At 41.1% G+C, this 12,700-nt stretch overlaps 1 protein-coding gene across 1 annotated transcript in view; it reads right to left on the reverse strand.

Moving 5' to 3' along the window:
* shank3a (SH3 and multiple ankyrin repeat domains 3a) overlaps window positions 1–12,700 on the reverse strand; it is a 226,061-nt gene that overhangs the window by 81,610 nt on the left and 131,751 nt on the right. Inside the window, exons 7-9 of the mRNA XM_055009172.1 lie at window positions 5,119–5,227; window positions 4,422–4,573; window positions 3,563–3,730 (exon numbers count right to left, since the gene is read on the reverse strand). Of these exons, the coding sequence (XP_054865147.1) occupies window positions 3,563–3,730; window positions 4,422–4,573; window positions 5,119–5,227 (429 nt within the window). The remainder of the gene's footprint in view (window positions 1–3,562; window positions 3,731–4,421; window positions 4,574–5,118; window positions 5,228–12,700) is intronic.

The following is a 12,700-nucleotide window of genomic DNA, read 5'->3' on the forward strand; positions in this document are numbered from 1 at the left end:
ATCAATAAATAATACTTGCAACAACAGAACCAGATAAATATGTAAATGTGAGCTATGTTGTGAACACAGTTGTGTTAAAAAAAACTTCTGTGTCATTCAGCTGCTGCTTCAAAGTCCCCAGAATGAGATCTCAGCACACTAGATGCCTCTCACAGCTCTGACACCTGAGGGCTGTCTTCTGAGGTAGCGCAGAACAAAGAAGGGCAAAGTGGAAATTGAACAAACTTACAACAATCCACACACACACATGCCCCAGAGGAATAGCGCTGCCATTCTAAAATGTGTTAATGCACATTAGGTTGTCAACTTTATTCTTTCTTGCTTTTTACTGTGCTTGCAAAATAAAGCAAAACATTTTTTTTTTTTTTTAACAAGAGCATTCCTCTGTTTTGTCTGTGATCAAACTCGCTCAGTCTTTCTAGCTTGTGTTTCGCTTATGAGTGTTTTGGAAGCTGTGCATCGGTCATTAAAAAACTATCAGCACCACGGACAGCTCCAGGAGGGACAGAGGAACAGAAAAAGACAAATCACCTCCTCACTTAGTGCACCACGTATCCTAAAATAGGAGATAAATTTCTGCACAAAGCCACACCGGTTATCTTGAATAGCAATGGGGGGGGGGGGCTACATAGCTGCCTTAAAGACTGACCCAAATAAATACAAAGACAAATAAAAATACACACATTCCACAAGTCTTGATTTAAATAAGAACTGATTGGCAGAATTCATGGATTACTTTAAGATCACTTTGGGGTTGATCGGCACCAAATTCTCCACGTTTTGCATAAGTTGAGAGGAGATGCTGCTCATGAACCTCAGAATGTTCATCTTCATCCTCCTTGCATGTAACAGCTACGCATTGTCTGACATTTGTATCCACTTCACACCTTCCTTGGTGAGCTGTGAGAGAGGAGCCACACATTGTACTTATCTCTTTTTTTTCATGTTATTATCTGTGGCACGTTTCATGTGAACAGCTGAGGTCACAACTATGAATGTCTCCTGGAAACACTGTCAGAAAGCATGCAGCTTTGTGCCCATATCCTAAGAATATCACATCTTGTGACTATATGAAATATAAATCAGTTAAGGAAAATCCGCAGTTCAAGTGTGGAATTCATTAGCTTAAACAGGAGGAGTAGAGGTGAAAACGCCAACAGGGCTTTTCCTGGGTCATAATGGAGGTTCACTATGCACGACTGTAAGCATGATTGGTCCACATACAGTAAAGGAAATGAGTTTATATTACATTATCTCACAGAGATCAGATCTGTGAAGCTTCCTGTCATTTCTGACCAGTTGATAAACTAAATTTATTATTCTTGAGCAAAAGATAAAAAAAAAAAACAAATAACAAAACTAATCTGATTGTCTGGTTGTGTGGATTTAAACTTCTTTGGGTTCTGTCAAAATTCAGTCAATGCAGAGGGCTATACAAGTTGGCTATACAACAGTGCTGCCAGTAGTTTGCATTAGTGATGAGCCCAAACTACTGATGCACAACAGATTATGTTATTCAATATTTAACACAAGAGACGTTGTGAGACATTGTGACAGTGACCGCACAATGCACTGTATCAGTCCTAGTTTTCTACATACAAAATTCATTTGAGAAGCCAGCCCGCACGGATTAAAAAGTAAATGTATATGTTTATTTCAAGAGAATGCCTCAAAGTTCAGCAGTGGGCGACCCATGAACAGGGGCTGTAGTCTCCAATGCAGTGGCCTGGATTTGACTCCAGCTCACGGCCCTTTGCTGCAGGTCTAGGTCACATCCTTCTCCCTACTTTCCTGTCTGACTCTCCACTAACCTGTCCAATAAAGCCAAAAAATGGCCAAAAAAATAACTTAGAAAAAAAAAAAGGTTAGCCAAATATGCAAACTGATTGTAAAATCGGCCAAAATGGTAATTTTTTTTGGACAGGAAGACTATTTTCTTCCCACCCTGGACATCCAGTCAGTACATGACCTCCCCAAAGGGGTTCAGCCACCATAAAAGAAATTCTCAAAGTGAGAAAAAAACAAAAAAAACTATTCAGTGAAACCAGACAAGACATTTTGCCCTGCACCTGTATTGGTATTCTGCAGACAACCCATCACTGTTGTTATCTGTGTGTGTGTGTGTGTGTGTGTGTGTGTGTGTGTGTGTGTGTGTGTGTGTGTGTGTGTGTGTGTGTGTGTGTGTGTGTGTGTGTGTGTGTGTGTGTGTGTGTGTATATGAGTGTGTGAGTGTGAATGCTATGAGGGCTAGTGTGAGTTTTTACCTCTTAAAAGTGAGGACCTTCTGGCCAGTCCTCACTTTCACACACCACTTTATAGGGCTGTTCAAGGATTAGAACTTACTTTAGGATTAAAGACATGTAGCTAGTTGGCACATTTAGATAGGCAGGATTTGCCAGATTTGCCCTCCCTTTTGCTCCTAATGCCCCCTGTCCTCCCATCTCTCCTCCCCCTCCACCTGTGTACAACACGGTGGAGATTTTGAGGATCAATCTGAGCTACTTTGTTTCCCATTTACAAGCTCAGTGTATGGAACAATTTTTGTCTAAACCATCGTAATTTGGCGTTGTCACAACACCAAAATTATGAATGATACCTGTCGAAATATATCGATACTGATACTGAAACAATATCACAGAAAAAAAAAAACATTAGGAAAAGTAATATAATTATAAGTGATAGAACATGGACTCTAAAATAAAAGCCATGCCATCACAAGAGTGAATCATTGCACTTCAATATGTTCATCTAATTTTATATTATGAAATACATTTCATAACCAGGACAGTAGGAATACGTTACACGATAAAAGAATGAATACTTGCAGTTATAAGTGAGAGCAATGCCTTGATCTGCATGTTGTGAATGCCTGAATTTGACCAACTTATACATTAACGTTGCAGCATGAATGCTGCATTTGCATACAGAGGTATTGGCCACATTTGTCGGTTAAAGATAAAGGCTGTTTAAACTATTATCATCATCCTTGCTGCCTCGTCAAACTCCGATAGAGAAAAAAGTTTGCTAGCTGCAAAATAACGCTCACTCATTTGACTACTATTTGAGGAAACGAGCATGCTGTCCATCATTTCTGCTAACCTGTCACTATCTTTGCATGTTGGGCAAGATGTTTTACCAAGTTGGATGTGTAAAACTTGGGAATTGCCCTATTTGTAGTTTGTAAGCAAAATAAGGCCATATTGTGCTTTGTGGACACTGTGGATGGTTGTTCAAGAGCACTTACGTTTGAGGCCATGCCTCAATGTGTCACTAGAAAAGCTGCAGTGTGCTTGTGCCCACTACACCTGTGTGCAGCCACTCTGCACACACAAAGTGTCCAGCTATCACACAGCAAGGCAACTCATAGAAATCATAGTAAGGACATTTTTGCTAGTTCACAGGTTGATTTGAAGGTTAAGGCTTGATTTCAGAGTTGTAGTTTAGGTTAAAGTTAGGATGAGAGTTGGACTAGGTTAGGGACTAGGGAATGTGATCTGTCAACAACTGTTCTCAGAGAGACAAAACGATGCACAGTGCATGTGTGTTTGTCACAGTGTATTACCTGATGTATCTCCTGCCAGCCGTTCTCATCCACACAGCCGACCTGTGCGTGATCATGCAGCAGCAGCTCACAGCAGTAGGGGTCTCCTCCTACCATTGAACTGTGGTAGAGAGGAGTTAGCCCCCTACTGTCTTTATAGTCAGGAGATGCTCCCAAATCCAACAGCGTCTGGTGGGCAAAGAAGCAGGTTTATGGTGTTCAGTTTCAGCTCTATTCATCATTATTAGGCTATATGAAGGTCAAAGAGACCTGGACATGTTATTAGCATCAATCATCACAAAAGCTGTCTCAAGAAAAAATCCATAAACCTCGACAAAGCAAAGTGGTAGCACTGATGAAATCAACCATACCTTGGCGAGTGTTGTTTTGAGCCCTGTTATACTGGATTCCATGTGTACAATAGTCGATTAATTGAGTAAATTAGTGGAGCATGACCTTTCATAGACTTACTATACCAGCAGCAGCTTATGTATGTTTAACGGCCCGTGACATTGAATATTTGGATAATGACAATGATGAAACCGAGCAGAAATAACAAATTCCAATTTCAACAGTTCTGGCTCAACAAGGAATCAATTAAATGACTCACATAAACCCTTTCATTTAGGTTACAAGCCTCCTCCAACCACACACATACAAGGCCATTCGGCGGTTATGTCAGCCCATTCAAAGAGGGCACGTTAAGCCTCACATATTTAGTAATTGCTCAAGCACCCTCTGTACTCACTTGCTCAAGCACCTGCTGCCAGAGATTACCAGCCGTCAAACTCCCTTTTTCCAGAGGGAAGTTTTGCAAGCAGGGAAATTGTGGAGCAAAAGGAATAAAGGGGATGAGTCAGCTTGTGTGTGTTCTACTCACTATTAGAGCTGTATGGTTTTTGCTGCGCACAGCCTTGTGTAGGGCTGTAATGCCATCTTTTGTCCTGAAGTCCAGATGCGCCCCTCCACTTTTCAGCACCTTGATGAGCTCTGCACATCCCTCCAGCTGTGCTGCCAGCGTGAGAGGACATTCTGTAAAACCCAAGGATATGCAAGCAAACCACAATAAAAATCAATGTATTTACAATGACAGTCTTCTCAGAAAATTATCATCCAACATTTGAAGCTGTACAATAATTGACGACAAAATTGCCCATTATAGTGATTAAATCTGTAGCTTTACATTTTTAGTGACTCTGCATTTGGATAACTGCCTCCACTGCTGTGATTTTCACCCTCCGACCTGCCTAAGTGGTTGCTTCCTGTTGGTGTTAAACCAAACTATTCTCATGTTCCCCTCGCTTTGCAGCTCATCTGCCAGACTACAGGTCACCCAGCAGAGAAATCTCCTTTATGGCTGGACAAACATTTGCATATACATGAGGAGATTAGCAAAAAGAATAATCCAGCTTTACCCAACATGCAGAAGGCTTATTTCAGAAAATCCATACATGGTCATTATTGGTGAAGAAAGAAGGAGGAAGTACGAGAGAAAAGATAAGTCAAGGTTGGAAAAAGACAATAAATTACCAAGTGTAGGATAGAGATGGAATATTTGTTAGCACAGATTTGCTCACCTCCTGAGTCCGGATCATGGAAGTTGGGGTCTAGACCTTTTTCCAGGAACCTTGAGACCTTTTCGATGTTCCTCTGCTGTGCAAACTCCATAAACTTCTTCAGGTTTGCCTAATGGAGGGAGACAAGAGAACAGGGAGAAGGGGAAGTAGAGGAAGAGACAGCTGTGATTGGGTGATGTCAGACTTATGTGGATAAGGATGTTTAATAATGCAGTCCAGAGATGAAAGCTAAAGTCGCTCCTCTCTCTTTCTGTGTTTGAAGCTTTTATTTCTGGTCTGTCATGCCAAGCAAATGGACCATGTGCAGGCAATGTATAGGCTATTATAGGATAGACCTAAAAAAAAAAAAGGCAGGAAAGGGCTGTAAAGCCACTGAAACAAAGACCTTTCCTTTGGAGATTAGCGCCAAGAAAATAAGATCCTGAGGCTTCCGGCATATTTGGAGTTCAAATGTAATGGTTAGAATATTGTACAGTCCCTGAGAGCGACACTTACACATCACTGGGTCTAACACTGATGTTTAAATAAAACATGTGACTGTGCTTGTTTTATGAAACAAGCACAGACACATGCACAAATCCAATGCATATCCTACCCACCCTAAAACACACACACACATACACACACACACATACACACACACACATACGCATCCTTAATTTCCTTTGTGACTTATGATTAAAAATATTCATCATCTCTACTAAAGCGGGTGTAAGCCTGCAGAGTATAAAGTAAAAACTGAAGCTGAGTGCAAAAAACACAACTAACACTTCAAAATAGATTAAAACAGTCTGCAGAATCAGGGCAACAATCAAGAGCCGACTATCTGAAGCACTACAATATAGTCCAGAATGAATCTAATGAATAGGCACTGTATCCAGCAGAGAGAGGGGAGTTACTGGAAGAATTTTACTACACTATATTTAATATTAACACAAAAAATGTCAATGAAAACATGGATGACAACCCATTAGCCCCAACATGTATCTTCGGGATGTAATTACACAATATCTGCAGCATCCCAAATGAGATTCACAGAGAACTTTCATTACTCTTGCATTCTCTCAAGGTTTTTCAGCCTTAGTCATTACATAACATCCACATGTGCAAAAGCCTCCAGACCCACACACACGTACGACATTTTACACAACTTAATGAAGGCACGTAACGTAACAAATTCACACTTGCGAACATGCACACTCACGTGCAAGAGTGAGAACAGAACGAGCAGCCGTTCGACACTCACCATCATATACTGTATATCCCTCGTTCTGAGAAGTCACACTCTACAACACCTTGCGAAATTTCACATCACACACGCCTTTCCTCTTCACGCCAAGTCATCTCCAGTCCGCTTGCCTCTACAAGCCTGCCTCTTCTTCACACACCACACCGACATGCTGCGAGAAGCTGCCGACCGCTACTCTCACCATCTCCAAGTCAAACTGAGTGAGAGAAATTCACTTTGGCTTTTTTTTCCCTTTTTTTTTCCCTCAGATGTTCTGTGAAGCAGTTGTTATGGTGATAGGACACAAAGACAGCTCCGGCAGCCAATGTACACGAGTGGGAAGAGCACCGAGGTTATGTTTGTGAGCGTGTCTGTGTGTGAACGAGTGTGCTCGTGTGTCCCGCATAATACCTCGGATAATGCCTTGAAGAGGCTCGGGGATGATTTGTCAGTGATCAGCTGGATCTGATGTGTGTTTTATTGCCTGTTGGACAGAGAACTGGCAAATTAAGACTTTATTGTGATTTATCTGCTTTGGTGAGAATCCTAATAAACTCTTACTATCCCCCCCCTTGTTACCTTCCTCTCTCTATAACAAACACACACAGTTGCACACTTGTTCAAAGACCCAAAAAGCATAAATTTACCAAGCTATTCTGACACACTGACAATTGACTAAATATTCTGAGAATAATCAAAAAGATGACAGTCTGTCATACATCAGATTTCAAAGGCAAAGCTCTGTGCAGAACTGGAGTGACTAAAAACAATCTGCGTTACTTGCGAGACTAATAATTTGCCATTAAACTGACAAAGAAATGATCACATATCAATAGTGTGTGTCAAAATATCTACAATTTAAACAGAAGTCAAAAGAATTTGATTGCAGCAAACCTAAAATATCTGTTACATACCAAAAAGACATACTAGTTTATTTCAAACTTAACTACATGAGCATGAGCTGGTATACAAAACTGTGAAAGATGACATGACTTGTGAAAGTTAACTGATTGCCAGAACTTAATACACAACCATGTTCTAATTAAATAGGTAAGACAGTTTTACATTTTCTACTCAAAGCTGAAAAACATTTTCAAAATTGCCCTGATTTTGTCTTTTGGCAATATGAAAAAAATCATCCAAACTTTCATCTCTGCCCCTCTTTCATGTCTCCTTTAGATACTGCAATTCTCTTTCTTCCTGACTTAGTAAAAAACTCCCAGTCATGTTCCCAGCTTGAACAAAATACTGCGGAAAAGCCTCAGTGGACAGAAAAAGATGAGTGTGGATAATTTTATTTCAACTATCTGTGCAATCATTACCTCTCACTTTTAGTAGAAACCAATTAATAGTATGCAGGTTTATTTTGCATTTCCATTTCCATTTGTCGTGCAGGTTTGTTCATGCACACACAGCAAGGCCTGGAAAAGACTGGCAGGTGCGATGAAATCTTCCTCCACAGTAGTGGCCGAGCCTGTGCACATTACATTCGATCATTTGCCAAGTTTCATTCACAGATGAGTGTGGCTACTCTGACTCACTGGCCTTCATTCATTCATTCATTCATTCATTCATAGCCATAGGGTATACATCACAGCCTTGATGTGTTATTCCTGTCGTTATGCAGGAAGAACAATAACAGTTTTGGAATATTATAATGGCAGGTTACATAGCCTGAAGGAGCAATCTAAATCATGCACACAGCAGTAGGTGGAAACATTGCTCCCATAAAAACACAATGTCAGCAAAAATACATAAAATATTGTAGAAACAATCCCACAGCCGAGGAGGGGGTGATGCAGTGGTTAGAAAAATGTGTGTTTAATAAAATCTTAATTGGGGTTGGGAAGGAGCACCAGGATCAGGGATATCATCCTTTATCAATGTAAAGATAACAAACAGCGTAGCAAACAATTGTAACAAGGAAGCCAAGCCTTAACACTTGCCATGCTGTGGTATCATCTGACATATTTAACACATAATGGTCTAAAAGTGGACTAGGAACAGCTGATGATATTGTGACGATAACTCACTAAAACTGTACCTTGTGCTGTTTGTGTATGAGAACGAGGCTGCCTGCCTATGCGGCTAAAAGCAGGTCATCCAGCATAAATTACATTAAGTTTGCTCTTTGTATGTGGCAGACTGGATCCACTATACATTCTTTACAAGGTGGATAAAACCTTTTGGATGTATTTAGGCTTCTCTAGTAGTCAAGCAAGTCACAGCATGACAGCCCATCTGACACCAGTGAATTAACTGCTATAGGAAGTCATAACCCACAAACACAGAAATGCCAATCAATCGCGTTAACGGGAGCAACAACTGAGCTCACTGTTGAGGAAGTGGATGTGTAGATGCACTGGTGACACCATGTTGCAGGGAACTATTTCCAGATGAAAGCACAATTATGGCTTGGGAAAAGTCACTCAATGTGCAATGCATGTCCCTCATGCTATGAAGTACAAATCCATTTTATACTACCAGTCTTACATTTAACAGTTTGTTATTGTTGCTCAGGATGTAGCGGCATGTACCCTCAGGTTCACAATGAAGAGACAAGCGAATGGACGAAACTGATCATGCATGCTCCACAATGAAGTCCCCAGCAGCTAATAAATTCTTCTCATCTGCTCTCCATGATTACAAATTACATTTCAACTACACCAATTAATTTGCACCTTGTTACGGCCTTTGGTAGCCGTGTGTTTGGAAAAGGACTTTGTACAGCCTCTGTGTCTGGAATTCTTGTGGAGAGTGGATTGATTACACCTGGCCGAAGACCCAGCTCCAGATTCCCACCCGGCACTCATGAGGAGTGATTAGCTTGGAGCTCCAGACCTCCTCCCAGCCCTTGTCCTCCACACCTTAGATTGGTCCGCCACCACAACTCCTCCTCCGGCAACTTCCCAGCAATCACTGCACACAAGTATATATCTGCAACCAAGACTCTCGGTGGAGGCGGCTGGGATTTAATGTGACCAGCTCATCCTGGTGCATCTGTGTGTATTGTTTGTATTTGTGTATGGTCCGTAGGTTCCATAGTCACTGAGGGGTGACTACAGACATTTAGGGCTTCTGTTCACAGCTGTTAATTCAGTGTAGAGCCTCCAGTCGTAGTGGAGACTGTGGCTCCTGTTAGCAATCCGCCTACTTTGGTGAGAAGTTAAGAGTCTTAAATGTGTGTGTTTTGAGGCACCAGTTTTCTTTATTTAGTTCTGTGCACTGTTTGTATTAGTTTCTGTTGCTTGTGGTGGGTGTTGCCATTGTGATTTGGTTTGGCTAGGGAGTATAGTTTTATTTGTGCTGAGCTAGATTAGATTAAGAAGAAGCCTTTATTTGTCACAAATACATTTTTACAGCACTGTGAAATGCTGTTTTCGCACATCCCAATTGGGGTCAGATGTGGTACATTGTGGTGCTCAGAATACCACATACAAACAGCATCTTACAAAAGCTTTAGGCATTTTACATTCCTTTCCATCATCCACTACCATCAGAGAAGAGTCTGATTTGTTCCAAATTTATTCTGCATAATTATAGCAACCAAAGCTACATCTAGGATCTTAAAGAGCTATCTATCTTCAGCAATAACAAGAAGTACTGCAGCTGTTGGTATGAGCCCCACAGAGCCAAGATGTCAACATAATCGTGTCAGTGTTGTTTCAAAGACAGAAGCAATTGAGCCAGTCTAGACAAAATAATTTAAACAAGAAAAACCTGCCAGTATCTTGACAAAACTGTGCAAGAATCGAAGAGAATTCCTTTAAAAATGGTCATGCTTAGATAGATAGATAAATAGAACATAATCACAAACTGACTTAATGTACCATTGCACAGGTTTATGGAAGAAGCTATGCACACCTTCTGTTGTACTTAAGGAAAAAAGATATGCACTCAGTCGTTCCATTCTAATTTCTGGCCAATTGGCCGACAGCTCTCTTTTCAAAAGCCATTTAACAGTGATGACCATCTCAGCAGAAAAATCCTGGGCACAACTCGTCTGTCACTTTGAAACAGTTGTCATAGTATGTCGCTCATCTTTAGGCTCAGACAGTCTTACAATGTCTCACCTCAGTTGCGACTTGAATCTCACACTTCATTCTAAGTGATAAGTGCTTTGGCTTGGTGTGAGAACAGCAACGGTACTGGAATTAAAGTGTAAGACTACTGAGGCAACAACAAATAGCGTGTTCAGACAGCCAAAATGGATGCGTTACTAAAAAGCTGCTGTAATGTACACAAGGTCATGACCAAGCTAGTGATGTATTGCTAAATCCATTACCTGCTACTGGTCTGTAATGGTACATGATTAGTGACTTCCCCCACTTACAGTGTTTTTTGCTTACATCCCATTACATGTGAATCCTTTCTCCCTCTGCCATGATTTCTCAGTTTAAGGCCAACGGCTACAACGTAAAAACAGTATATTCTGTTTGAGACCCCAAACGGCATTGACATAATTACTCATTAGCAGCACTTGTCTTGATCTAAAACTCTGAGTCAAAGCTTGTCTGGTATTCTGTGCAGTTTCTCTACAAACACTACTGACTTGAGGATGGAGAACCCCTGCTGTGCTGGATCAAGGAAAAAGAGAGGGAAGAAAAACAGAAGAAAAAAGAGAAAGTGGGGAAGGGGGAAATGAAAGATAGTGTCTCATCTCAGTGCAGCAGAGCAAGAAACAGCAGCAATAATCAACTCGTAGAATCTATGGCAATTTACCAATGTGTTAAAGAAAGAAAATAGCCTGCAGTGTCAGTATGATGCCTTGGACAAAGTGTCCTCGCCTGCCCTGCATATGATTAGAAATTACTTTTCAACTGCACCACTGGATTTGTAGTGTCTTTGATATTAATGTGATTTAGTCATATTTTCAAAAAGCCTGCTAACGTTGGAAAATTTCCATAAAAGAGACTGATAAAGATAGGTAATTCATAAAAGTAACCTAAAATTGCAAGGTTATAAACTAATTTAATGAGACCCAAAGCACTAATATTAATTTTGAGTTGATGTTCATTTAGTAACCTGTGAGGAACCCCTTATGCATCCAAAGACATTACTTCACCACAAGATAACGGTACTGACTATTACATTTTTTCCACTGTGGTTTGGTTTGTTGCACAGAACCATGCTGTGACCGGCCATTATTAGTCAAATTACTGATACAAATGATAAGTAAACAGTGAAATAGGACCAATATCTGAGGCAGGGACATGACAGTGGAGCTAAAATTGAAGCAGACATTTGGGTAGAAGTACTAAAAGAGAGAAGCAGGACAGATTAGACGCTGAGGACGGCATGGCTTTTCTGTGCTCTGTCCTGTTAGTGAGCAGGACCTCGGTGAACCTTATATTTAGTCAGTAACCAGGATTTAGAGAAACTTCTGGACATTAAGGCTCAGTCTCATCACTTTAAAACTTCTATATAGTTCTTTAAGAGCTATGAATTACAGGGAATTGCCATGGATAAATTCAAAACTCTGAAGATTGAATACAGTTTTCTGAGTTGGGACTTTCTATGAGGTCACCAATCAGCGGCAGGAAGTGAGTGAATAAGACGTTCCTTCTTTTCCTTTAGAACCCTGAGGAGGTTGTCATCTCCTCCACCACTGAGGGGGAATTATCTGCCGCTACCTGATAAAAGCCTTGGTAGGAGGCCAGAAATGACAGCGACAACGCTAGTCCCCTTGTGCAGCTATTCTCCCTTTGTCTTTAGCCTCCTCTTATAGCGTTTCTGCCATAGCTTCATAAAAAGGAAGTGTTCACACTTAACGTCCCGTTCAATAGCTCATGTGCATCCATGTGTGATCCATACAACACCGAGGCACAGATTTAACACAGGCTGTACCTATGTGTGTCAGACACTTTCACTGCCCTATATTTACACTCATTACCACATGACTACATGGCCTCTGGTCCCTCACAGCTGGCCTACAGCACACTTTGCCATGGATGAGTAGCAATTACAATGCTCACCAACGTGGTGCTTATTCGGAAGGATCATATACTGTCCTAATGTGAGCTGGCCCATAAAATACACACATGCTCTGAAACGTCACAACTGCTTAGGCAACAGACACAGTGAGTCAGTGTAGTGGGTCAGGGGGATGCTCTGGGGGCCGTGAGGCATCAGGATGATCGAGCCGAACGGTTGGGAAAGAAAACCAGGCCTCCAGCGGACATGGAAAATTTGCTTTACCCTGTCAACGCAGAGCTTTGATGTCAGTTGTATCAGCATCACGAAGACAAGCAGATGGTTACGGTCAAAGATGTTCACACATTCCCATCAAGGCTGATTTTCAGTGAATTCATATGACATCCAACAACGCATTTAAAGTCCATTAGAAGACGTTCA

The sequence above is a fragment of the Amphiprion ocellaris genome, chromosome 3 (assembly GCF_022539595.1).
Source record: "Amphiprion ocellaris isolate individual 3 ecotype Okinawa chromosome 3, ASM2253959v1, whole genome shotgun sequence".
NCBI classification, from domain to species: Eukaryota; Metazoa; Chordata; class Actinopteri; family Pomacentridae; genus Amphiprion; species Amphiprion ocellaris.